The sequence below is a fragment of the Monodon monoceros genome, unplaced genomic scaffold (genome assembly GCF_005190385.1).
Source record: "Monodon monoceros isolate NGI ecotype Baffin Bay Population unplaced genomic scaffold, NGI_Narwhal_1 Super_Scaffold_12, whole genome shotgun sequence".
Taxonomy (NCBI): Eukaryota; Metazoa; Chordata; class Mammalia; order Artiodactyla; family Monodontidae; genus Monodon; species Monodon monoceros.
Genome location: NW_021703768.1, coordinates 105194631 through 105222094, shown reverse-complemented (window position 1 = coordinate 105222094; position 27464 = coordinate 105194631). Strand labels below are relative to the sequence as shown.

General features: G+C 45.5%; 1 protein-coding gene across 2 annotated transcripts in view; it reads left to right on the top strand.

Annotated features, from left to right (window-relative positions):
* The window catches only part of MARCH3 (membrane associated ring-CH-type finger 3), a 37342-nt gene that overhangs the window by 6418 nt on the left and 3460 nt on the right, over positions 1 to 27464 (top strand). Inside the window, exon 3 of one of the 2 annotated variants that reach the window (XM_029218102.1) lies at positions 23268 to 23477. In XM_029218102.1, the coding sequence (XP_029073935.1) occupies positions 23268 to 23477 (210 nt within the window). Of the gene's footprint in view, positions 1 to 23267; positions 24530 to 27464 lie in introns of those variants that run through there. The other variant, XM_029218101.1, reaches the window with a different exon arrangement.

The window sequence follows — 27464 nt, the reverse complement described above, 5'->3', positions numbered from 1 at the left end:
TTAGTTTCAACCCAAGAGAGCTGCATTGCGATCATCCGGTTTATTCAATTGTGGATGAATTTCCTCCACTGTCCAGCTAAGGTAAATCTCCTAAGATCTGTGCCTACTTGGGCAAAGCTTGAAAGGAAAGCATTCGAACTGTCCATAGCAAAAAGGAAGAGCAGATATAACCCACATACATATCATACCTACACAGCCAGCACTTCTCTCATGAAAGCTACATATTTTTTGTTGATGACGGAAAATGAACCCAGTGGCGATTTGTCAGATGAATTAGCTCCAAAATATTGACCTGGTATTGGCAGAAAATAGACATCCACTAACCATAAAAGGATTCACGGAATGACCAGGCTGGGTAGTTTTATGGTCTCCTCCCTGCTCATTTTCAGTTTTCCTCATTTCTATCTGTAAGTTGAACTCTAATACCATTCTTTTATAAGGGTGAAATACAGCAAACCAATAAAAATATCACAGTTCCCAAAAATGTGCACCTTGACTTCAGCCTGTTGCCATGATTGCATATCGGATTGAGCAGTTTGCCAAGGAAGCCCAGGTTGCTATGTGCAAGTAGCATGCTTGCAACATCAGCTTCTAGTGATGGGAATATCTGCCAGTGGGCTTTCCTAAGACGTGTATCAGTAACACCCACCCTTGCCCGGGAAACTCATGAAGTAATAGGTCAGCTCAACAATGTCGTGATTAAAGTGAAACAGCCAGGAAATGGTGGAAACCTGCAGGAAAGGCTTGCTAGGATCTGATCTTCCTCCAATCAGGGAGACACGGTGATGTTTCATAGAAGGAGTGATTAGGTTTCCATATTCCTATTTCCTTTACCCAACCCCAGCTGACTGATAAGAATCGTATGAACAATTTAAAAGCTGTTCCCTGTGAGTCAGAGGTTGAGCTAAATTGAAACAGACTGTTTTCACACATATCAGTTACTCAGAATAATAGGATATAAAGGGAACTGAGGATTAAGGATTTTTTTTCAAACTTTTTATTTATAATTTTTTTTTTAAGTCACTGGAGGAAAATGGTTTTAAAGTGTGCCCTGGATTCACTGTCATCTCTAGCTATACAACAGGGGGCAGAGTTGAACTGCTGTGAAGAAATGCCTTTGTACCTTGGTGCTTCACTATTTAATAGATTTGAGACTTCACTGAAACCCTCCTACTGTGTTTCTATCAGACTTAGGTGAAGACGTTGCTCACTTCGTTGTAGTGGGTTTGGTTTGGTTTTGATTTCCTTTTAATATTTATTTATTTTATTTTATTTTTGGCTGCGTCAGGCCTTAGTCGCGGCACACGGGATCTTCATTGAGGCGTGTGGGATCTTTCCTTGCGGCACACGGTTTTCTCTCTAGTTGTGACATGTGGGTTTTCTCTTTCGTTGTGGCGCACGGGCTCCAGAGCGCATGGGCTCTGTAGTTCGCAGCACTCAGGCTCTCTAGTTGAGGCGTGAGGGCTTAGATGCCCCACGGCATGTGGGATCTTAGTTCCCCGACTAGGAATTGAACCCATGTCCCCAGCCTTGGAAGGCAGATTCTATACCACTGGACCACAAGGGAAGTCCCTGGTTTTGATTTTTAATGTATTATTGGAAGTAAAAACGTGAGCTTTGTGTTTCAGAGTATTCATTTTCATCAGCAAACCCTTGTAGCATTGGGATAATTAGGGAATGACACCAGAGGGGGTGTAAACTGATTGAGAAAGCTTCCCAGGCATGAGGACCACCTACTTCCTCGAAGGAAGGCAGGCAAGCTCCCCTCTTCATTCCAACCCGCAAGCGAAGGGCAGGCCAGTGAGAAAGGTGGCTGGACCATATTCACAGCATGTGATAGGCAATCACGAAGCCTCTGTTCGTTGAATAAACGGATGAATGGAGAACCTTCCCTCCCCCAGTTGCAAACCCTGTATCGTATTTGGGGCCTGTGGTTGTAAATCAAAGAAAATGACCCTTTGCCCTTACAGTTCAGGACAGACACAGTTGGACAAGGGCTTATATGACACAAACTAGCACCACTGCTTTGAGCCACACAACAAATGTGATGATTCTCACAAATCCTGGCTGCCGTTCGGTCATCAGTCCTCCATGAGGTTTTCAAGAATGGCAGGTGGCAGGAGCCCTGTACCACTGGTAGCCAGTGGGGAGAAAACGTATGCTTCAGGGCTTGGCAGCGAGACACTTGCCCGAGTCAGAGGAAGGTTTTGGGGGATGGGGAGGACCAAGCCGTTTGGAAAGATTCAGGCCCAACTGGCGTTTGTCAAGCCTTTCTGAATCCAAACTCTGGGCAAGCAAAGGCTTCACCATAGTATTGGGGAAAAACGATCGTCTTACCCATTTGGTAGATGAAGACACAGGTTTCCGGTGGTTATGTGAGGTCAAGATCCCAGTGAGGAGGAAGGAAGGTCTCAGGAGCTGCACTCAGGCCTCGCTCTCTCCTGTATTCTGGAGGGACGAATAGAAGACAAGCACCGCAGCAGCATTTGCGCAGTGGGATGGGGGAGGGATTTACCTGAACCCACCAGGAGTTCCCACTTCCCACCTTCCTGTGCACTGAGCACAGGTCCTCAGCTCTCCTGGGGCTGATCAGGCCCCTCCTCTATGGCTCAATCTCCCAGAGGCAGCACTTCCACCCGCTCCAGGCCAGGCTAAGGCCTCCCAAAGCAGAGTCAGGACTCGTAGCATGAAGGACAAAGGAAAGATAATGTACCAGAAAGGGGAGCGTGTGGAGGGACTTTGTGTCTGTTTTCCGGACAACACGGCAAAGACCCACTGAGTGACATCTGTGCCGGTGACTTTTCCTAGCAGGGCTTAACATCCTGGCCGTGGCTACTGTTCTAGAACCATGAGACAGCCAGCTGGCTGCCCACCACCTCAGTGAGAACCTGAACAAGTCATTTCTCCTCTTAATGCATCAGCTTCCTCACCAGTGAAACAGAGCAGAACTAGCCAACTGGCGACCTCATTCACGCACACAGGTGTGCTTTATTGAATTAACACTTTTTAGTGTGAATGCCTTCAGGTGAGACATGCATGCACTTTCCAGTTCCCCCAGGCCTTGCCTTTTGCTTACACCCACCCAGCCCTCTTCACCCTCTTGCATTATGTGCCCACTATTTACATTTGAGATTCCAGAATTGGGTGATGTCTTTCAAAGAGTTTAAAAGAGTTCGCTAATGCTATGTGATCTCTTTCTACCAACATCTTTCTTCCAGGGTAACACAGACTGAACTTAATGATCTCCCTTCTATTGTCCGCACATTATTAGTGGCTGGTTCAACATCACACAATAAATAAACCACTAAGAGGCGGGGTAATAGCACCAACAGTGGTGAGAAGTACGTTGCCCCGCAGCATCCCTTAGTGTTGGCCAAGCACTTCCCTGACCTCTGATAAAGTTGCTGAGCAAGCCACCAGCCTCCCCATCCTTTGTCCAGCAGCTGAGATGACCTGCCTGATGACCGAAGTCCAGCGATGCTTGATCCTGCAGTTGTTCAGTCTTGGATTTTTCCTCTTGGTTCTGGTGATTAATTTGGCAGTTGCTTCGTTACTTAAGGCTTAGTTACAAAGAAGCTGTTTTAAGGTACCTATTAAATTCGCAGCTTGCTTCATTAAAAATCACTTCATTAAAAAAGTAAGCCAACTGAAGTGTTCACACGGCCATGCCAGATGAAAGGGAGCTAACTGACTGGTGCCTGGGTTTTCAGCCATCCACTGCTGGGAAAGGACTAATTTGGGGGGGAAATCCTGTTCCATGCACTAAAAGAATTACATGACCAATTCTAGTATTTTAAATTGTATTGATACTTACAGTAAGCTTGGGTTGAAATACAAATTAGAATTCACATTTTCAAGAGGACCTTTCTTGGTCCTAGTAGCTGCCCTCAACCCCTCCCCACCTGAGGGTTTCCTGCAGCAAGGCGCAAAGATGCGAAACACCAAGAATTGTTTCACACAACTTTTTAATTTTAATTATTCTGTGCTTTAACACATACAGAGGAGGGCAAAGAACAATATATAAACAGGTTTGTATCTACCACCTAGAATTAACGAATGTCACCATTTTGTGAGTGACATACCTTTCAAAGAACAGCTTCTTGAGGGGGCAGGGAGAAAATGTCTGGAGTCGTCACTAATTCATCCTCAGGTAGTCTCAAAGACAGGAGAAAATTCAGCCAGGTTTCCCTGAAGCACACCTGGGCCAAGAACAAGAAGTAAACAGAATGAAAGAGATAATGCTGAAAGATTCCAGCCCCTTTGAGCTACCTCCAAATGTAAGAACAAATAGTACAGGTAGTGCTGGCCACCAAGGGGTCCATTTCTTGGAAAGGTAGACAATTCGAAGTTACTATATGGGAGCTCGGGGGGCAGCGGGTGGAGGGGAAAGTGTCCCTGGGCAGCTAGCGGGAGAGCTTTGTAAAGGCGGGTGTGATCCAGGAGCAGTGAAATGTCACTGAATGAATACATCCAGTAATCATCTCTCTCCTAACTCCTGCCGAAATAACAAGGCACAGTTAGCTCACAGGAGCTGCCCTGTGCAGGTAGAAGGCACCAGGTTGAACTGAAGTGAGACATAAATTGCATAAGCCCTGGTGCAGACTTCAGGTGCAGAGTTACCAAATATGCATGAAACTCCCCACTGAGGGCTTCTGCCTGCCTTGCTCTTGCCTTTTCAGTTGTAAGTGCCAACACCTGACACTGTTAAATCCAGAGAAAGAATACACATTTTTAAACACATAGTGGTGTGAAATATTGTGAGCAGTACATGGTTATGGTTAAATGCTGCCTAATGGGCAATTATATTCGAATGAGCCAAGTGGAGAAGTATCCTCAGTTAAGCAGTGGGAGCTCAGTGGCCATTTATTCACTGAATAACACCCTGCTTTGCCCGTTGACGCTAAGATCTTCGTTTTCTAGCACAGGCACAGATCTTGACATGACACTCCAATCCTGGGGCATTCATTCATTTCGCTGTGACTCCATCTATTTTTATCCTTAAGATGTTCACACTCCAGAGTTTTCTCTTCTTTAAATTATTTAACCATTTCCTAGGCAGAGGGGAAATATTATATGCTATACACTTTATATAGTCATCTTATTTCAATGTCTCGGGTATCCCTAGAATGGATATTATCCCGTTTGGTAGATAAGGAAGCTGAGATTCTGAAATCTCACCCTTCAGAGATCTTAAAGACTTTCAGCCACAGGGCTAGTAAGCAGAGAAGGCAGAAGAAGAATGCAGGTTCCTCTGGCTCCAGAGCCCATGCACTTGCCACCATACCTGGCTTCTTCCTTTCTGGCTCAAGACTACTTTCTTTCACTTGCTTATTGACACACACAGGTGCAAGCACACACAGAAGCGAGGACAACCAGCCTTTCTAAGGGACTAAATGCCCCTTAAAAAGGGGAGAATGCAAAAAGTGATGATTAAAGCCCCGATTTCCTCTTGACGTTGGCTTCGTCCGTGAAATCCAGAGCTGTCAGCGGGGAGGGCAGGATGAACAGGCAGAGCAGAGAGAATTTTTAGGGCAATGTACACCACTGCAATGGTGGCTACCTGTCGTTATACATGTGTCCAAACCCACAGAATGTACACCGGGAGTGAACCCTAATATAAACTGTGGACTTGGAGTGATGATGACCTGTCAATCTAGGTCCATCGACTGTAGCAAATGTACCAGTCTTGGGGGGAGGATGTTGATGATGGGGGAGGTTGTACATGTGGGGAGGCACTGGGTGTATTGGGCCTCTCTGTACTTTCCACTCAATTTTGCTGTGAATCTAAAACTACTTCTAAGAAGTGAAGTGCATTAAAACAACACAACCACAACGAGCTGTGCCAGACTCCTGTGTGCTGGGACAGTGGAATGGCAGTTCTTCTCTGTGCTCCTGATACCCTGGTCTCGGGGAAACAAAGCTCTTAGGTACACCACCCTATTAGAAGCCAGAAAACTCATTCTTCATTTCCAAGGGACTTTACACACCCTGACTTTTTCCCTTTCCATCTAGTTACTCTTTCTCTGCACTTGCGTCTTCATTTCCGTGAGCCATTATGTCACCCATTTCTTCTGAGATCTCTCCTAAGGGAGAGATGTTATTAGAAAGCCTGGTGAACTCAAAATGTTTGAGCCTTTTCCCTCCTTTCAGGAACAGGTTGTGAAGGTTAATCGCTCATAATATGGTTGTACACACACGCGAGGTAAATTTCTTTAAAGACTGTCATCTACATAACTCGGATAGGTGACACTGGTCTTGCAGCTCATGAAGGAGAACCCTGGTTTTTCTCTTGAATTATGTATGTAATTGCCTCGGTTCTTCGCTTCCCTTTCTTGACAGGTGCCGCAGATTTGGGGAAAGATAAGAAAGACTCTGTCAGGTCTTGTCGCTTTGCTTTCCTCCTCCATATTGTTCACTAAACTTACATTCCTGTGCGGTGCCTCACGGCTGCCTGACTTCATTCGTGAAGAGACAGGGACCCCGTGAGATTGTCTGGGATAAAACTGTTTCTTTGCCATCCGTTATTACAGAGCTAGAGGGATAGGTTTATGCTGTGATGGATACATGAGAGCAAAGTTATGTTTGTGTGTGTCTAACATGAAAGAGAAAGTCTTTTGAAGCTTTTAGTTTAGAATACTGAAAAGCAGGCTTAATTCTTCGGTGTGCCACCTATTAAAATGTGTAAAACATCTGTTTGTGAAGACTGAGGTCAGATTAAAAGAAGAAAATGAAATATTTTCTACTCATTATTTTACCATCACTTCACCTCCAGCGACCCTATTAGAGACAGAAAGTTGGCATAAATGGTGAAGTTCAAAATCTTTTAGGGCTCTGAGGGAAAATGGCTAGTGTAGTACACGTGAAATGCTGCTGGCAGGTAGGAATAGCAGGAAAGTTGTAAAATAGAGTTTATAGGCATTAAGGACATATCTGTGTAGAGTCAATAAAAGCAGAAATCAGCAGATGAAGAGAAAACATTCACCATCCTAGAAAATTATGCAGCCCCTCCTAACACTTTGCTTACTTCCAAAGGCTAGATCTTTGCATTAAAGCTGGCCGATGATGGGAGACAAGGCCTGAGAGATGAAAGTAAGAAAAGGGCTCTAATATTTTGCTAAACACTGGCTCATCTGCTTAAAAGCTATGAGTTTAATGTTGAAACCCAGAAGTCATTCGTTCATCAAAATATACACATTTTCGGCTGCTTGTAAGATGTACCTGACAGATGCGTATGTCTGAAGCATGACCCTGTTGGATGAAGCTATGGCAAGGCGGAAAGAAATATCTACAAAACAGGGTTCATGCGGGGGGGGGGGGAGGTCTGTAGGGAAATCTACAAGACACTTCAAGTCACTTTTACCAAGGCTGTTTTTCGGTCTCAGATTTTTTAAAACACGTTTATTCAGATACAATTCATTTACCACATAATTCACGGATTTGAAGCATACAATTCAGTGACATTCAGTGTATTCACAGAGTTCAGTAACCATCACCACAGTCAATTTTTTTAATAAAAAAAATTTTTTTAATTTGTCTACAGAAATTTCACTCCTAGGTATATACTTACAGAAATGCATACCTGTGTTCACCATGAAACATGTACAGCAATGTTCAGAGCAACACTACCTATACTTGCCAAAAACTGTATAAAATCCATGTGTCCATCTCTAGCAGACAGGGCTGGAACCAGAGTGAGGTAAGCCCTCACCTCAGGAGCAAAATTTAAATGATGCCCAAAAATCTAATACTCAAGATAAATAATATTTTAATGTGATGGATTTTTTCAATCAAAAGTAATGCAAAAACTCCATGATGAACAAAATATCAAATTTTTAAATAAAAGCAGGATCAGTATTACTGACTTTTCCTCAGGCTTCAGGATGGCTTGGCACAGAAATGACAGTAGAATGGACAAATAAATTATGCTGTACGCAATGAGAATAAATGAACTACAACTACAACAATAGCATAGATGAATCTCACAGATATAATGTTAAGCAAAACAAGCCAGACACTAAAGTGTATGTACTGGTGACTCAAAAATAGGCAAAGTTCTTGTTCAAAAGTAGGTGAAACTAATCTAGGATATTAAAAATCAGGATAGTGATTTCCCTTGGAAAGGGGCATGGGAGGGGAAGGAGGGTTCTGTAACTCTAGGAATATTCTATTTCTTGATCTGTATGTTCCATGGGTTTTAAACTTTGGGAGAATCCATCAACCAGCTTATTTATGACTTGTGTACTTTTTATATGTGCTAAAAAAAATTTAGGAGTTGTCTTACTCTAGACCTAGAGATTATCATACTAAGTAAAGTAAGTCAAAGACAAATATCATATATCACTTATATGTGAAGTCTTAAAAAATGATACAAATGAACTTATTTACAAAACGAAGCAGACTCACAGACATAGAAAAGAAACTTAGGGTTACCAAAAGGTAAACAGGGGGAGAGATAAATTAGGAGTTTGAGATTAATTTATACACACTACTATATTTGGAATTAACAGATACATACTATTACAGATAAAATAGATAAACAACGAGGACCGCCTGTGTAGCACAGGGAACTGTATTCAATATCTTGTAATAACTGATAATGGAAAAGAATCTGAAAAAGAATATAGATATACATATATGTGTATATATATCTCTCTCTATACACACTCATATATATGTATAGCTGAATCACTTTGCTGTACACCTGAAACATTGTAAATCACCTACAGTCCAATTTTTTTTTTTATTTTTATGGCTGCATTGGGTCTTCGCCAATGCGCGGGCCCTCTCTAGTTGCGGCGAGCGGGAGCCACTCCTCGCCGCGGTGCGCGGGCCTCTCACCGCGGTGGCCTCTCCCGCTGCGGAGAACGGGCTCCAGGCACGCGGCCCCAGCAGCCCTGGCCCGCGGGCTCCAGAGCGCAGGCCCAGCTGCTGCGGCGCACAGGCCTAGCTGCTCCACGGCACGTGGGATCCTCCCGGACCAGGGTTCGAACACGCGGCCCCTTCCTTGGCAGGAGGCTTCTTAACCACTGTGCCACCAGGGAAGTGTCTATAATTCAATTGTTTAAATGTGTGGGAAAACGAAAAGTATTACAAAAATAAAGAATAAAATTGAAAAAAGAATTCCCCTACTTAGAAGTGACAATGTATACAAGCAACTTCAAGATGAGATGAGCCCCTGGAGGAGGAGACCACAGTCAATTTTAGAACATTTTCATCACCCTAAAAAGAAACCTCACACACTTCGGCCTTCACTCTCCAGTCCTCACATCCCCGCCCCCGCCCCCTCCCCCCAGCCCAATGCAACCAAGAATCTATTCTATATCTCTATGATTTGCCTATTCTGGACATTTCCTATAAATGGAACCCTGCAGCGTGTGGTCCTTTGTGACTCGTTTCCTTCACGTAGCATAAGGTTTGCAAGGTTCAGTGTCAGATTTTATAGAAAGCGTATCTTAGCCTTCCTTGCTATCATTTTTATTTGACTCCTTCTCAACATCCTATTTACCTTAATATACTACCATTTACTGAGTCCTTACCCTGTGCCGCTGTTCTAGGTACTTTCGTGTTCTATTATTTGTATGTACAACCTTCTCCATTTTAGAAAGGAGAAAACTAGCACAGAGGTGTGGATGGTTTACTTCCCTTTTAAAGTTTTGTCTTTTCCCTATCACAGTTTATGTGATGAAACCCTGTTCGTTTTTTTTTTACTCTTTTATTGTGTGGAAATCATCTGTGCATTGATTTTTTTATGTGGTCTGAAGTTTAGCCATCTTTGTCCAGTAAAAGTCCTTTTTTTCTTTAAGCCCTTTAATTTAATTTGGCTGCTTTCATGATTCTGCTGCCCTACAACTGCACAATTAATTTTTTAAATATTATAGTTTGTGCCCTAGGTTGATGTTTTTCTTAAACCAGGGTCTAAAGAGAGATTATGGATTCTCAGAAGGCAGTCAAATCCTACTGCCCATACTCCCATATTCATCAAAGCTCAGAGAGTTGGATTAGACCAAAGAGTGTCTTAAGACAGTTTAGGAAGATACCCTGGAACAGTGCTTCTTCTCCGCAAATATGTTTGAGAATCAGATCAAAGCTTGAATTCTCTCCCCTGAAATGCACAGACACCCAGTGTTCAAATAAAGTCACAAAGGTTTTCTGAAGCCTTATGCCCAGGGTCAAAGACCCCTGACCTAGAAGGATAGTTATATAAGCTGCAAGGGAATATGTAGATTTTCCAAAAGTGTCTCTTGCACCCTTAAAATGTTTTAAGTGTGAAAAGTAAGGGAAACTTATCAACCCTTCACTGTAAATTCCTTCTTCTGTGAGGAGGCCACATTATAACTCTGGGGTGCCACAACAGCGGATATGATTTGCTAGTCTTGATGGGAGGGCTGCTGGTTCAGTTCTGCACATATACGGGACTGGGCTAGTTATTAACTTGGGTTCTTCCATGGTTGGCTTGGTTCTGCCATGAGGGCACATGTCTCAGGATCGCTCATGCTAAAAATGCATGTGTGTCTCCCGATTGGAGTCGAGCTTTCCCACAGGCAGCAGCAGCTGTGTTCATCCAGCCAGTCTCCGGCTTGCCCGTCTGTAAATGCCAGTCCCTGACGTCATGACCCCTGTCATGGAGCCGTTGCCTCTACCCATTAAGAATGTCTTCCCTGAAGGCAGCTCTGGGAGATTTGTAGCAAAAGGGTCTACAAACATTGAACATAATCAAAAGAAGTAATGCCAGCAAAATGGAAACCATCACCCTCCCCTCACGTGACACCGCAGCGTATTTCTACCTGGTGGTCTGATATTCCGGGCCCCATACCTAATGGAGGGTATCTGAAGAGTCCAGGGGAGTGGCTGGGGGAGCCTGGACAGAGAGGGGGAGACTCTTTCACCTGGATGTGAGGAGGCTAAGGAAGGGCATGTCTGAAATCTTACAAATCATGAACAACTTAGATAACATGGGCATGACGTTCATAGCACGATCCAAATTACATGAATGCTGGTGGGCTCCCCTTGAAATCTGAGGGCAGGAGTGTCGAACAAAAATAAAGAGGTTCCGGCAAATACTGCAACTCATGAACTTAAGACATTGCCTTCGGTGGAGCCTTGAGAGATTCCAGATCCATTCGTTGCTAAGATGTGTCTAATGTCAGCAAGGTCAGACAGGCCCTAAATATTTGGGGAACTTTTTGGCAGCAAAACATTGGACTGTAAGCACTGTGAATGTAAAAGTTCCTCTGTTCTCACAGTTGTCCATCTAGCAGAAAGTTCCTCTTTTCACAGTATTCCCATCCTTGCTGACTTTGGGAATATATGGCCCTGGTGAGAATGTCTCTTCTATCCTGTATTTTACACATGCATCATATTTCAGTGAAATCCCTCCACCACACTCTGCTTGGATAGCTTTCATACTCACATTCTCACTACATCTGAGGGACACAGATTTTTTAATGTGGTCCCATTTTGAGGACCTGGTTGTGAATTTGATTTCTCCCTCTCTATTCCTTTAAATATCCCCAATTCTTAAAATAGGGATGTGTTATCCTTATTCATGTTATTCATCATATTCTCATCTTCTGTACAGTGTTCCAACTGGGGTTTTTACTTGGTACCCTGTCCTGGCATCTTTTATCCCATGATCCTGTCTTTCTGCTGGAAGTAATTATTCGAAGCTCCAGAAACCTGGGCTCCAACCACAGACCAGCAGAAAGGGTGTTAGATGCCAGCAGCTTTACCAGCTGGAGCGCCAGGGGCCCCATAAGAGCCAAAAGGAAGCAGAGCTCCAGGAACTGGGAGCTGCTGTATGTGTCCTGTTTATAGTAGACTACACGGTATGATTCCATTGGCTCCCAGAGTAATCATTTTTATTGTTGGCACTATGCGTTCTATTGATTAATTTCTTCTGCAAATTTCTGTTTTCTTTCTCTTCATCCTCTCTTGGTTGTTTATCTCATCTTCTTATGTTTCCGGCTTTACATGGATCACATATGCCACATAATTCTGCAGTACCTTCTCATACTCTGTTTTTGTTTTTTTTAAGATTTTTTTTGATGTGGACCATTTTTTAAGTCTTTATTGAATTTGTTACAATACTGCTTCTGTTTTATGTTTTGGTTTTTTTGGCCACGAGGCATGTGGGATCTTAGCTCCCCGACCAGAGATGGAACCCCGCACCCCCTGCATTGGAAAGCGAAGTCTTAACCACTGGACCGCCAGGGAAGTCCCGCTTCTCATGTTTTGGATAAGCAATCTCCATTTGGCTGTGATCACACAGTGATGATCTAAGCTAATTAGAGCCAAATGATTCGCATTTTACTTATATCTGAAATTGCAAGTGAATATATACAATTATTTTGCCATCTAATCCTGCTATCTTATGCTGCTAATCTTATCCTTCGAAAATTTCAAACCATCGGTGTGAGTGTGTGTAGCATTTGTTTAAATAATGCTGAAGCCAAATTATAATGTTCCAGACACAAATATAATACTTATGGAGCATTATAGTCCATTAACTGGCTTACCGGCCTGAGGACTCCAGGGAGCGTCACAGATGTCTAGGGTGTCCCTGAATATGATGTACACTTCAGTCAAATCACAGCTGTGAAGGCCCAGAGCAACTGCTAAGCATGTGTCTGTGACAGAAATTACTTTACTGGATTTGATCAGAAGAGTCGGGGAAGTGATTTTATTTATATATGTATACATTTCAGTTAAACCCATCTGATTTCTACTCAAAGCGATCCCCAGGTTAAGAAGGATTTGTGTATTTCTTCGGCTAGTATTTATCAAGCACAAACTAAATATTTTAGGAAATGGGGATGTAACTGTGAATAGGCCAGAAGAACGCTGTGTACTAATAGAGTTTACCTGCTAGGAAGAAAGACAGAATAAGCAAGTAAATAAATAAAAAGATTATCTGTGATGGTGATACAAGTTATAAAGGAAGAAACAAGCTCTTGTGGTAAAGGATGACCAGAGAGAGAGAAGGTAGGGTTTTGTGAAGGCCTCTCTGAAGAGGTGACCTGTGAACCCAACACCCATGAGAAGGAACCAGATGTGGGAAGAGTATCAGGCAGAAGCAACAGCCACTGCAAAGGCTCTGAGCCAGGCCAGTTCGGTATTTCTGAAACAGGAAAAAACACTGCAAAGGAGCACTGTTTGAGGGGTCAAAGGAGCTAGATTGGAAGGTGCTTCAACTTTTCTGTCGTGGACTTCTTGGCCGTCTGTTGAAGCCTACGGATGGATCTCTTCTCATAATCATGTTTTTCATTACATAAGACAAAAATACATAGGAATGCAAAGAAGACAAATTACATTATAATACAGCTATCAAAATATTTAAAAGACAAAGCTGCGACATAAAATATAAGTGCTGCTTTAACACATTTTGTAGCAGATCTAATAACTAACTATGAAGTACAATTTGTCTGAAACAGTTGTAATGTGATATGAAATGTCTGTGGTTTCTCTAGGTGACAAAGTCACAGGTACTGCTCATACCACTAAGATTTTCTGCATTACTCAATGAAATACTAAATTTCAATTAGAGGATGTGAAAATAAAGGTGTGATTTTTTTCCCCCCATTGTAAAATCACAGATCCCGTGAATCCTCTCCTTGGACCCCCTGGGGTCTGTGGAGCCCTGGGTACAAACAGCAGGGCTACATCACGCAGGTTTCTTGGGCCACGGCAAGGCGTTAGACTAAGCGCTATGGGGAGCCGCTGGGGAAATCTAAGCGAGAGAAGTGGTGTGATATTGCTGCTTTATATATAGAACCTGGATTCTAGGATAACAGTAGAAGAGTGAGGCGACTATTACATGGTTCAGGTGAAAGACGAGGGTGGCTTGGAAAAGAGTAGTGGCCCTAGAGAGTGAGATGTGAACGTGTTCAAGATGTGTTCCAGAACTGCCAGGACCTGCTGATGGATTGGGTAGAGGGGGCGGGGAATGAGGAAAGGCAGGTAAGGATGGCACGGAGGTTGCTCACAAGAGCCTTTGGGTGTTGGTGTTGCCATGTACTGGTGTGGAACCACCTGGGAGCGGAATTGGATTGTAGGAGAGTTAGGGCGGTGGCTGTGAATCCAGTGTGGCATTGTGGACCTGGTGAAGTGTGAGATGTTTATTACACAAATGGAGAGGGATCTAGTATGCAGCAGGATCCACAAGCCTGGGGCTCAGAAGAGAGTAGGGCCGAAAGATGACATATCCACTCTACAGTTGAACCTGACGTTTTGAACAAAAGTGGGAAGTTAAGACAACTTGAGAGGGGCTTTCACTACTCCCCTCAAAGCTGCACCTTCCCACTCCTTTGAGGGAGAGCCCCCATTTTTCACTCCCCAAGAGAGGTGACGGAACTTGATAAAGGTCACACAGCATAAGGGGGAACCAGGAGGGGGCACCTGGAAGCAGTATCCTGTCTCCTGCTTCCAAGCACATGTTTTATCTCTGCTCAGTGCTACTTCTCCAACCTTATCCATTGTGAGAGCAAACAAAAATTAGGATCAAGGTTTTATGTAGCACAAAAGCAAGCTGAAGGGAAGATGTGAAAGAACAGTAGGCTGCAGATTTCAAATACTGGCTCCTCCACCATATAACATTGAACAAGTCACTTAACCTCACTGAAGCTTAATACCCTAATTCAAAATGGGAATAACACCACCACCTGGTGTTGTTAAATTCAGTAAAAATACCTGGCACATAAAAGGCACTCAGTACATATTTTTGGTTGAACTTGAGTTGTATAAATTTTTAAAATTTATTTATTTTTGGCTGCGTTGGGTCTTCGTTGCTGCGTGAGGGCTTTCTGTAGTTGCGGCGAGCAGTAGCTACTCTTTTTTTTTTTGAGGTACGTGGGCCTCTCACTGTTGTGGCCTCTCCCGTTGCGGAGCACAGGCTCCAGACACGCAGGCTCAGCGGCCATGGCTCACGGGCCCAGCCGCTCCATGGCATGTGGGATCTTCCCGGACCGGGGCGTGAACCCGTGTCCCCTGCATCGGCAGGCGGACTCTCAACCACTGCGCCACCAGGGAAGCCCAGGGGCTACTCTTCGTTGTGGTGCACAGGCTTTTCATTGCGGTGGCCTCTCTTGTTGCGGAGCATGGGCCCTAGGGCGCGTGGGCTTCGGTAGTTGTGGCACGCAGGCTCAGTAGTTGTGGCGCACGGGCTTAGTTGCTCCGCAGCATGTGGGATCTTCCTGGACCAGGGTTCGAACCCACGTCCCCTGCGTTGGCAGGCAGATTCTTAACCACTGCACCACCAGGGAAGTCCCAAGTTGTATAATTTTTTTTTTTTTCCGCTACGCGGGCCTCTCACTGCTGTGGCCTCTCCCGCTGTGGAGCACAGCCTCCGGATGCGCAGGCTCAGCAGCCATGGCTCACGCGCCCAGCCGCTCCACGGCATGTGGGATCTTCCCGGACTGGGGCACGAACCCGCGTCCCCTGCATCGGCAGGCGGACTCTCAACCACTGCGCCACCAGGGAAGCCCCAAGTTGTATAATTTTTAAGTGGACACTTGGTATTGTCTTTTTCTCATATATTTCAAGGTAGTTTTTTTTCTAGAAAAAAGAAGATAGTAATTGTGATGAAAACAGTACAAAGGACCTTGAATAATTTACTGAATTTCTCATGCTATTTCATGACCTATGGAAAAATAGATGATATTCCACGGTTATTTACATATTAGAAAAAAAAAGCTTGAACAGAAACTACAGGGTTTTCACCTTGTAGCAACAAAACACTATGTAGGGGCTTCCCCGGTGGCGCAGTGGTTGAGAGTCTGCCTGCCGATGCAGGGGACACCGGTTTGTGCCCCGGTCTGGGAAGATCCCACATGCCGCGGAGCCGCTGAGCCCGTGAGCCATGGCCGCTGAGCCTGCGCGTCCAGAGCCTGTGCTCCGCAACGGGAGAGGCCACGGCAGCGAGAGGCCCGCGTACCACAAAAAAAAAATAAAATATGGGCAGAGCCCATTCCCCATGTGAGAACAGCCACGTGTAAAGTTGAAAATGAAGGGCGAGAGGTAGTAGGAGAGACACAGAGGAAGGCAGAGGTGAGGTCAGGTTTTCTTGTAGTCCCAGGTAAACAGTTTGAACTATATTCTAACCACTGGAGAATTTTAAGCAAAGGAGCAACATGATCTGATTTATATATTTACAAGGTCACTGTGACTGCTGTTTTGGAACTGGCCTAGGAGGTGACCAGAGTGGAAGCAGGGAGACTGTTGCCTCCCAAGTAGGAGGTGCTGGTAGCCCCGGGATGGCAGCAGTGGACATGGAGAGAGGGGCACAGATTCCAGATGTATGTCGAAAGAGTGCCGACCAGACTTACAGAAGGGCTGGATGTGCAGGGTAAGACACAGAAAGGAAACAGGATGACAAAGTGACTGGGTGGTTGGTGGTGTCATTTACCGATTCGGGTTGCAGAAAAGAAAGGTCATGAGGTCCGTGCTAAATCAAGAGTTTGGTTGTGGACAGATTAAGTTTGAGTTGTCTATTAGTCATGTAAGAGGAGCTGTTGAGTGGACTGCTGATATGCACATCTGGAGCTTTGGAAAGAGGCCGAGGCTGGAGATTGGCATTTAGGGTCATGAGCAAATCATCTGTGAAGTTTTCATTTGAAGTGCGTTGTTTCCAGTCGGGGTTGATGGATGTCTGGAGCGAGCATCTCCTTAGCTCCCCCGGAATCAGGATCACCTGAGCAGCTTCAGCTGTCCTGGAAATTCACTGACAGACTGCGGAGTTGGGGGATTTAAAACACTGGCAGGAGTTTTTTTGGTTTTGTTCTCTGCTGTTTCAAGTTAACTGAACTGCATGATTTTCAGGTTTCATCTTCAGTTTTTGTTTTTTTGGGTTTTTTGTGGTACGCAGGCCTCTCACTGTTGTGGCCTCTCCCGTTAAGAGCACAGGCTCCAGATGCGCAGGCTCAGCGGCCATGGCTCACGGGCCCAGCCGCTCTGCGGCATGTGGGACCCTCCCGGACGGGGGCACGAACCCGTGTCCCCTGCATCGGCAGGCGGACTCTCAACCACTGCGCCACCAGGGAAGCCCCATCTTCAGTTTTAAATCATGCAGAGGACCTGTCACATGTCTTCTGATCCTCGCACTGCCCCTTTCACATTGCGGCTCTCCAGGAAAGTAAGACAGCTCAGTGCAGGCTGTGTTGGACTTTAAGAATAAGCCCTGTCCCAAGAAAGGCAAGCGCTTGGTAAATAACTCTGCCAAGTGTCAGATTAACAGGAGACGCTCAGGCAGATAAACATTCTGAGTAAACATTCTGAGATCATGCCTTTTTTTTTCTTTTTTTTTCTACTCCATAAATTTGTTATGGTTCTATCACTTTTACCCCTTCTGTCAGTTTCTTTCATTCTCATGATGGTTTCTCATTAAGGAGATTCATGGGGAAGGTTGTAATCGATCAAAGCTATTAGCCACCAGAGTGTAATCTGGTTCCAGTACAAACTGACCTGCCCGATGTCCTGTCTGCCTTGGAGATTTAAGCCGATTAACTTAGAGTCTGGGAGGCAGGATCTAATGTCCTGTAGCACTGCACCCTCTCACCTCTACCCGCCAGTAAGGGATTTAATAAACTGACACTGTCATTAGAACTGAACCCACAGTTAACCCACCTTGAAAGTAACCACTAGTGCCTCGCTCACCTTGGATGTACATTTACAGCCAGTGAATGATGCTGTGTCCCTGGCAATGGAATGCTGCTTTAATTCCCTCTGCTGTCTCAGGCCCTATACTGCTGATTATGGTGGAGGTTTCTGTTTTGTTTCATTTGTTGGTTGGTTGGTTGTTTTTGTACCTACTTCCAAGAGTAGATCAATCTCATGGTTCGGGAACAAGACAGTGATTGGAATGAGGTCGCCACAAAAAAGGGCAGCTCACTGCCAGGGCTTTCAGTAGCACAATCTCTGTCTGCTTTATGTTTTTGGTGGAATTAGAGAACAAAAGGCAGGAAGCTGCCCTGGGCTGCCCACAGATCCCCTGGAAGCCATATGGGTGGACCTGCCAAGTGAAAGATGCCATGCAAATTAGCATTCTCCATCACAGACCTCTGCTCTTAAAATACAGCTAACCACCAGGTACAAGCTGAGCACTAAGGTCAAACTAAAGACTCTTCAAGAATGATATTTTAGCTGCAAAAGCTGTCCACAAGCAGCAGGATAAATTAATGGGTATTTTGCACCAGGGGAACCATGATAAGTAAATATTCCTTCTTGCACTGATAACACCAGTTAAGGTGCAATCCTCCGCCCCCCTTCATCCACCCGCTCTTCTCCCCCTCCCTTCCTTTTTTTTTTTATTGACAATGATGATATAATAGGAGCACAGTCCTTGGAGCTAGACCACACAGATCAAAGCCAAGGCCAAACTCCTACAAGTTTTTTAACTTCTCTGAGCCTCAGTTTCCCTATCTATAAAATGGTGATGATAATAATGGTACCTCTTTCAAAGATTACTGAAGAGTAGATCAGTTACTACATGTAGCAGATAAGATAGTGCTTGGCGTGTTGCAAGGTCTGAGTAAACGTGTAAACTTAAGCTACTGTCATTCATTCAACCTTGTGAACGTTGAACATGCTACAGATGCCAGTGACATAAAGGTAAGGGCCTACCTCAGGTCAGTGGGAAGACGGACACACCAACAAACCTGCCACTCTGCCTCAGCAGGCCCTTTACTGAATGTGTGCGAGATGAAGATGCTACTACAGAATAGGTATAATACTCTCTATATAATAAGTATAACTGGTAAGAGAGGCAGAAGACATAGAAAAGCAAGAAATGTAATTGAACAATAATTGAGATCAACCTTTTGCCTCTTAAGACTTAAGCTAGGGCTTCCCTGGTGGCACAGTGGTTGAGAGTCCGCCTGCCAATGCAGGGGACACGGGTTCGAGCCCTGGTCTGGGAAGATCCCACATGCCGCGGAGCAACTGGGCCCGTGAGCCACAATTACTGAGCCTGCGCGTCTGGAGCCTGTGCTCCGCAACAAGAGAGGCCGCGATAGTGAGAGGCCCGCGCACCGCGATGAAGAGTGGCCCCCACTTGCCACAAGTAGAGAAAGCCCTCGCACAGAAACAAAGACCCAACACAGCCATAAATTAATCAATTAATTAATTTTAGAAAAGAGTTAAGCTAAAATGCATGACAATGTAGCTGAGGTTAAATGCCCAGAAATTGGACCTTATTGTGGTTTAGTAAAAGGATTAACATAGAACAGAACAGCAGCCTAAAAATATTTTATCAAGTTACCATGATAACATCCTGGCCAGCCAACCATTCAGTTATTTGATGTACCGATAAAACAGCAGGACTTACCGTATTCCACCAGCTGAAAATCTGCAAAACATCTAGTGTGTGCATGTGCAGGCGTATACACACACACACACACACACACACACACACGCCCACGCCCACGCGCACATGCAAATGCCATTTGGTGCAGAAAGAAAACATAAATATGGAGAGCAAGGAACAGAAGTGAGGCTGGTTTCAAGCTCACCCCTAATACCCACTTGCAATCTATCCTTAGGTGAGTTACTAAACTCTGCTCCCCAGTGTTTGCATCTGTAAAATGGGGATAATGTTAGCACCTGCCTCACAGGGTTATTGTGAAGACTCAATGAGACATTGCATAAGACACTCCAAATAGCTAGCAGTGGCTTGCCCCAGCCTTGGCTCTGTAATAGTTTATTTTATTGCTATAGTTTGCTGTGCACTAGACACCTCCCTCCCCTGACTCCCTCCTCTCTCCCTGTCTCTCTCCCTCCCTCCCTCTCTCCCTCTGGATGTATATATATATATATATATTTACACAAGTAATCCATGTTCATTTTAGAAAAACAAGAATATACGTACAAAAAGGAAAAAATTAAAGACCATTCTGATTCCACCACCAAAAGCAGCAACTATTTTGCTAGTATCCCTCTGGTCTTTGTCTATGTAAATTCACTACATCTATGTAAATGTCCGTGTGTATGTAAATACATCACTACATATACAGGATCATACTGTACGTTCTGTCTAGTAGAATTCTTTTCCTGTTCAGCAATATATCATGTCAGTAAATATAAAATATACATTACCATTTCAGATTACTTTATAGTAGTCTGTTTTAAGTAAATTCCATATTGTAGTTAGACAATCCCCTATTGCTGGAAACTTAAGGCAAAATCCCATTTTCTCTGTTATAAACTCTGTTTGTATAAATACCCTGTATCAGCCTATTTGGATACTTTGGCAGAGGTTCTTACCATGGCACAGGGGGAATTTTTCCTCAACAACAGACATTACCAGTGGTCTTATTCATGGGGCCTGCATTTGTGTAGGAGATAAATTATACTTAGGGTCCTGAAGAAGTCGCAGATTTTAACATAGCAGTACCTGTTTGAAGAACCTCATACCTAAATGTGACCCAGCAGCAAACAATACAAAGGGTGAACTGAGCCAAAGAAGAACATGTATAGTGTTAATAAGGTGCAGAATCCAGGTACTGGTGGTCATGGACATAAAAAGTGGCCTGGAAATTTTTCAGGAATATAGAAGATCAAAGAACAATTAGAAAATAGGAAACTGGGAACAAGCAATAGCAATTTCTAGTTTGCCTTTGCAATTTATTTTACATCAGAGCTCAGTAGTCATCCACAATTACCTCCTTGCATTCCTGAGTCATTTCATTGAGCAATGTCAAGGGCCACATAAAGTGCTAAGTTATTTTTAATAAAACGTACTCAGAATTCCCAAGGAACAGAAACTGGGGGGGGGGGGGAGTCTTAGCCAATGAGATAAGCTTGTCTGTGCACATCTGTCGCATAGTTATTGAGAACCTACTATGTTCCAACAAGTGGGGACACAGAGAAAAGTAGGCCAGGCTCCCAGATCTGCTTCCAGGGAAAATCTAAGCTGTCAGGGGGTGAGGGGGAGGGCACGGTGGGGGAGGGCCGCTGCTAGGTCGGCACTGTTGTTAAAGAATCTGGACTTCTTTAATGTCTTGCAATGTCAATTTTCAAATATTTTACTGACAGGACATCTGAATAAGAGTGGAGAGTTTCTGATTCCCTTCTCAGTATCACCTGGAGCGGTCATTCTCCCTCACTGAGCCTCTGTAAAGTTGGGATAACAAGGCCTCGTTTCTACTCTCCACTTCACAGAGATAGTGCCAATGTTTAGATAAGAAAACGTTAATAACTAAGAGCTCTTTGAATTTCTTTGAAGCTGCCCAGATGTCTGAGGTAGCATGACAACACGTAGCAGGGTTAATACTGTTTGCACTTGGTCATTTTGGTATTGTATTAAATTTGTATAATACTGCGTTTATATTCACAGACAAGTCAACTCCCCATAATCTATGTTTTAATATGTATTCAGCTCCATTTTTGAGCTGAGGTGACTTCTTTCAGCATCTCAGCCCATTTTTAAAGTGGATTGTCACTGGAAAGGGGTAATTTAGGCATTCGGGGTCATTTACTATTCACCTCAGGCAAACATTCAAGGGAGGGAACGTTCCAGAAAACTGTCTTCTGTGCCTTTGACCTCCCATCTCTTGCGCTCACTCCTTGAGGCTTTTGTGTTGGCCCTTACACAGCTCTTTCCTCAACTTGCTTGCCCTCTTCGCAGCTCGTATGTCTCTTGTCTCTGCCCCGAGCCTGGCCTTCCCCCTCTCTCCAGTCACTTCCATCCACTCTTGTCTCCCTGTCATGGTCCTTTCCCTCCCACCGATGGTTTTGTAGGAAATGCTGTGCTGGCCCCTTGGGGTATCTGCTCAGCAGCCCACAGCACTGCTAGTCCCCGAGATGAGATGGAAGCCAGCCAGCCAGTGTCTCTCCCACCTCACCCTATCAACTGTGTGTGACCTCACTCTTTCCCTGGACTCCTTGGCCTCTGTCATCACTACATGGGATAGTGAGATGGGAATGTCAAATTACTTGGGCACATTTCCATGCTAATCCAAAGGAAAGCCACCTGGCTTCATTACCACTATGCACTGACTCCAATATGGAAGCATGACATTTCCTAGAATGGAAAACATCTCAGCAGACATTTAGCAGTTCCCCAAGTGGGAGGACAGCAACCCTATTTCCCGTCCTGCAGGAATGCTCATCTCTAGTCTTTCAACAAGCTGACGTTTTCCCCACCCTTTCTGGAGTTGGTTCAGCCAAGATGGTAGCACAATTAAGATGTCAGAGACGGTCCTACGTAGGAGGTTCAGGGTCCTAAAACATAAGGCAGGGGCATTACAAGACGCGTGGAGTCAGATGAGTCTCGTTCCCCAAGACCACCCTCAGGCTCAGAGATTGACTAGAAGGACTCACAAAGCTCTTAGAAAAGCTCTTAGACTCATGGTTACGGTGAATTACAACAGAGGGATACCAATTAAAATCAGCAAAGGGAGAAAGTGCATGGGGCAACGTCCAAGAGAAACAAGGCACAAGCTCCCAGATGTCCCCTCCAAGTAATATCACACAGATGTGCTTAATTTTTCTAGCAACAATCTGTAACAACATATGCAAAGCGTTATCTGTCAGGGATGTTCACCCGAGCCTCAGTGTTCAGGGTGCTTATTGGGGTCAGTCACAAAAGACATGCAGCACCTGCATGAAAGACCTCAAGCTACTCAGACTCCAGCCCCTACAACAAAAATAGGTGTTCAGCATAAATCACACTGTTGGCATAAACTGTCTGCTTACACTGGCACCGTGTGGCCCAAGGCCTCAGGCATACAAAAACGCTCTTATGAGGCACATTATTACAAGGACTCAGAGCTCTTCTCTTAGGAGCCAGTCTTAAAAAAACAGGTCTTTCTTGGGAACACGCAGGATTTGAGCAACCTGGGCCTGCTGAGTTAACCCTTTCCCGCACACATTCCCAGGGTCAAGACGCAGGAATGCTCTGGCAGCTGACAGCACCTCCTGCACCTCAGTTACCTTCCAAATATAAGGTCCTCTCTGCCTTCCACATAGGGTCACTGTGATTCATAATAATAATCATTGAACTCTTTCAAAACCAGCAGGACACCTACAGCAAAGATGCTTTTATTATTATTATTACTATCATAATCACTATTGTCATATTACACTCACACCATAATCACTACTGTTCATGGGACAGGGCATGGGAATGAGCCCTTAATGCTTCTGTGTGATCTCAGAACAGGTCAGAAGTGCCTTTTTCCAGATGCTGTAGACAAGGACAACCTCAGAGTAGTGTGTCTTCACTCCTCCCTGGCATTTAACCCTGTCCTTGCTTTTCTCTGTCTCCCTTCCCTTGGCAGTGGCTCAGAAATCCAGGCCCCCAGCACGAGAAGCGGACTCTGTTTGGAGACATGGTGTGCTTCTTGTTCATCACTCCTCTGGCCACCATCTCGGGCTGGCTCTGCCTACGGGGCGCCGTGGACCACCTGCACTTTAGCAGTCGGCTCGAAGCCGTCGGACTAATTGCACTCACTGTCGCACTCTTCACTATTTACCTCTTTTGGACACTAGTAAGTATGGCTCAGGGCCTGGGAGTTAGGTCGGTGGGAGCTGGCAGCCCCCCAGCTGGCACAGCCTCCCCTCTTGTCTGTAGCTCATCTCACCCACCCGGGAGCAGACAGACCTTCAAATGCTGGCGAGAGTGTGTGAATCGGTTTACTACTGCACGTGAATGTGTGTGTGTGTGTGTGTGTGTGTGTGTGTGTGTGTGTGCGCACTGCTGGGAAGAGCAGATGAAGTAAAGAAAAAGCCCCAGCTTCTGAGAGTTCCTCAAAGACATGCACCCCAGACATCCCTCTCCTCTCGTAGCCAAGGACTCCACCTGTTAGGAGGCCTGGCGTTTTCTTTCTCTCGTCTATGCTCCTCTCTCTTGCCGGGATTGTAACGTGTGGTGAACGATTCACTTGGCCACTGTTGCTGTCGCTGCCTGCACAGATCGTGAATCCTCCTGCCGGTTATTTTCTTTTTATGTCCTGACGCGGCCTGAAGTCCTTGTTGGACGTGGAGCTGCACTTCGCCTGATGATTATACTGGGCTGGGATATTGACTCTGCTGCCCATAGAAACACTCATTCATCTAGCTGAGAAGCTGTCACTAAAGAGAAACCATTTCCCAAGAAGTGTTCCTGCTGTATATGAGGGGAAAATCTTTAACCCTCTCTGGTTCTTTATTGTTTTCACCCCGTGATTGCTCGGGTACCAGTCGGCAGTGCAGCATCCGCCGTCTCTTGATGCTTCCCTCTGAGACCTGCAGGGAAGGATGTCACGATCCTCTAGAAGGTTTTCAGAAAGCGGGCCCCCTGCTTCCGGGCATGACTCTCCTGTGCCTGCTCATCTCTAATCCGAGCACATTCCACTGTTATTCAATATGTACTTCCTGTCTAGACTGTCCCGTTCCCATACCGGCAGCACGGTGGTGTCGGAATGTAGAAGCTTCTAGCGCTCACACTTGCTCCCTTGCTCTGTCTCCCGAGTCCTGTGCCACCAGCTGCCATTCCTGCCACACCGACCAACCGCAACCCCCTGCTCATCGCGTTTCCCTCTTGTCCAGCTCTTTGCCTCCTCTCAGGGGGGAATTTCAGACAATAAGTGGGGGACACATTTCAGTCTCAGTGAGAGGGGCATGACATGAGCCTTGGTAAACAGGTAGTGTTTACGATGCTTGGAGCTTTATCAGAGTCCTCTGGTTAAGGTAGGCATTCTGTTCCCAGCCTAATGAAGCCCCCAGGCAAAACTATTATTGTCTCCTTTAAATGTCTATGCTTCCAAAGTGTGTCCTGATTCACTGTGAATCAAGCAACCATGCTCACTCAGAAGCCACAGGGACACGGTGATGGGAAGAGGCTTAAAAATAAGAAATTAAAGGGCTTCCCTGGTGGCACAGTGGTTGAGAGTCCACCTGCCGATGCAGGGGACACGGGTTCGTGCCCCAGTTCGGTAGGATCCCACATGCCGCTCCCGTGAGCCATGGCTGCTGAGCCTGCACGTCTGGAGCCTGTGCTCTGCAACGGGAGAGGCCACGACAGTGAGAGGCCCGCGTACCACAAAAAAATAAAAAAAATAAGAAATTAGGGAATACCCTGGCGGTCCAGTCATTTGGACTCAGAGCTTTCACTGCTGAGGGCCCACATTCAATCCCTAGTCGGGGAACTAAGATCCCACAAGCTGTGTGGTGTGGCCAACAAAAAGAAAAAAAAGAAAGAAATTGTCTGTCTACTACTGTCTAACTACTGAACCACCTTGGGAAGTCATTTCACTTCTCTGAGCCTCAGTGTCCTCATCTGTAAAGTGGGGATGAGATTAATACCCATCCTGCCAACTTCCCCTGGTCTTACGAGATTGAAGTGAAAGCGTCCATGGGAAAACACTTTGGAAAATAATTAAGTGTAAGTTTTTACCATGTTTAGAGGTTTGCTAGTCTCTGATTTTTCTTATACAAGTGCGTAAGGTGAAGGACGGATGAAGATATAGACTTAAATGATGGGCATTCAAACCAACTTAAGGCCTTTTTGAAAATCTGCTTTGTAAAGCACACACTTACAAGAAAGAAAAAAAAGAGGGGAGTGGGCAAAAGAGGGAAAGAAAAAAAGAGATTACCTACGATGTGATCCTATTTCATCTCTCATCCCAGGTGAAAGGAAAATTTGGGAGGGAAAGGTCCCCGGAGTGGCTCTTTCAGGAGTCTGATAACATACGTCATTCCAGAAATGCTTCCAAAAGGCAGTGCTGCGTGGTAACAAGCACATCCCTTCAGAATCCAAAGGCTCTGTGTTTAAACCCAAGGTTTAGCATCCTGATAGCTGTGTAACTTCAAACAGGTCCCTAACCTTTCTGAGCATCCTTCTCCTAATGCAAAAACTTGGGGAAACGACTGCTAACCCCTGGGCCAATGTGCTATTGTGAGGATGAGGTGGGATGACCTCGGGAACATCCATCAGAGCACCTGGCAGAGGACGGGTTTTCTTCCTCTGACTGCTGTGTTCCACCACATCCTGCACTGCCCCCCGGCTCCCCGTAAAATGCCGAGCAGCTGGAGGGAAAGAAAGCGCTTCTCCCCTTGGGTGTGAAGAACGCACGGCCATAGCTCAGCAGCAGGTTATCGAATCTAGACTAACTCATTCCCGGATAAATGCTGTACTGAGCGGCCCTAGCAAGAGCCGTAATTCAGAAGCTGACAGCACTTGGAAACTGCCCTCCAGCAGAATCGCACTGTAAACAAGCTGTCAGGCTTAAGGAGAATACGCTGTGAACATGTCTTAGATAAACAAACACAGTGTCAGTCCCAGCCCGGCTCCTCGGAGGAGCCCTCCTGGAAGGGCCTCGCCTGGCGCTGTCAAGAGGGACCTGCGCCCCGTGCTCCTCGCCTGCGGGTGCCTGTGGAGCTCCTTGCCTCCACCAGGGCCCAGGCTTGATGCAGACTCGGGGAGTTCTGCCTTCTGAAACCTACTGTGCGGGAACACAGGTGTCTGGGACCCAGGAGGCCAAGACCTCTACCACCTCCCCACTGAGAGCTGGGGCGGGGGGGAAGGGGGGGAAGATACCCCAGAAACATCACTGTGCATGTCATCAACGATTTGAAGCCCATGGACACAAGAAGAGTAGGTGAGAACTGAGTCCACATGAAGCATTTAGAAAGTGTCCACATAGGACGTGCATTAGCCCAGTGTAGCGATGCCCACGTGCAGTGACCCCCAGGAGGTACCACCACCCGCCACTGCTGCAACCAGTGCCCAGCCCAGAAACCAGTTAAATCACAGGATGAAATGAATGATGCTCCGGCTCCACTGGCTGACTCCCAGTCCCACGGGTTAACCATTTAAAATCTCTTTACGAAGGGGGAAGGTCCCACAGAACACTGTCCCGGCAAGGCTCACTGTGGGGCTGGTCTAGACACACCCCGAGGGTGTCCAGCACGACCTGGTGTGGCTGATTCACACCCGCGCCGCCCTCTTCTCTTCCACAGTGCCATCACAGGTCAGTGAGCTGGGCCCAGTTCTGGGAAGGCAACTGCCAAAGCCCTGGCCCCACCAATATGCTTCCGTCACACCATAAACTCCCGAGAGGGCAGAATCAAAATTCATAATGAGATTTCCCAAAGCCTGCTGCGACTTTACAGCAAAGCTTCAGTGCAGCCCATCACCTTCCTCAGGGAGAGGTGATGCTAATATGCTCCAGCCCTCTGTGTGCCATGCACATGACCGCAACTCTCTGTGCAGACCTTGCCCGTGACAGGAGGTTAATAAATAGCCTTTGGATGAAGAAATGAAGACACTTCAAGAAACCCATCCCATAAAGAGTAGTGTTTTTAGAATAGTGGCCCTGTGCTCTTTCTTCACCCTCTTTCTTTAAAACCTCAGAAATTTAAGAAATATCTAAATGAAGTTCCCAGTGTTACTATTGCCATAGCTTCTTCTTCCTTCATGTTGTTTATTTTTTCCTCACTGCCTCTTTATTGCTCTAAATCAAACCTGCTTTATTCCTCTTCTGTTCCACCAAGGG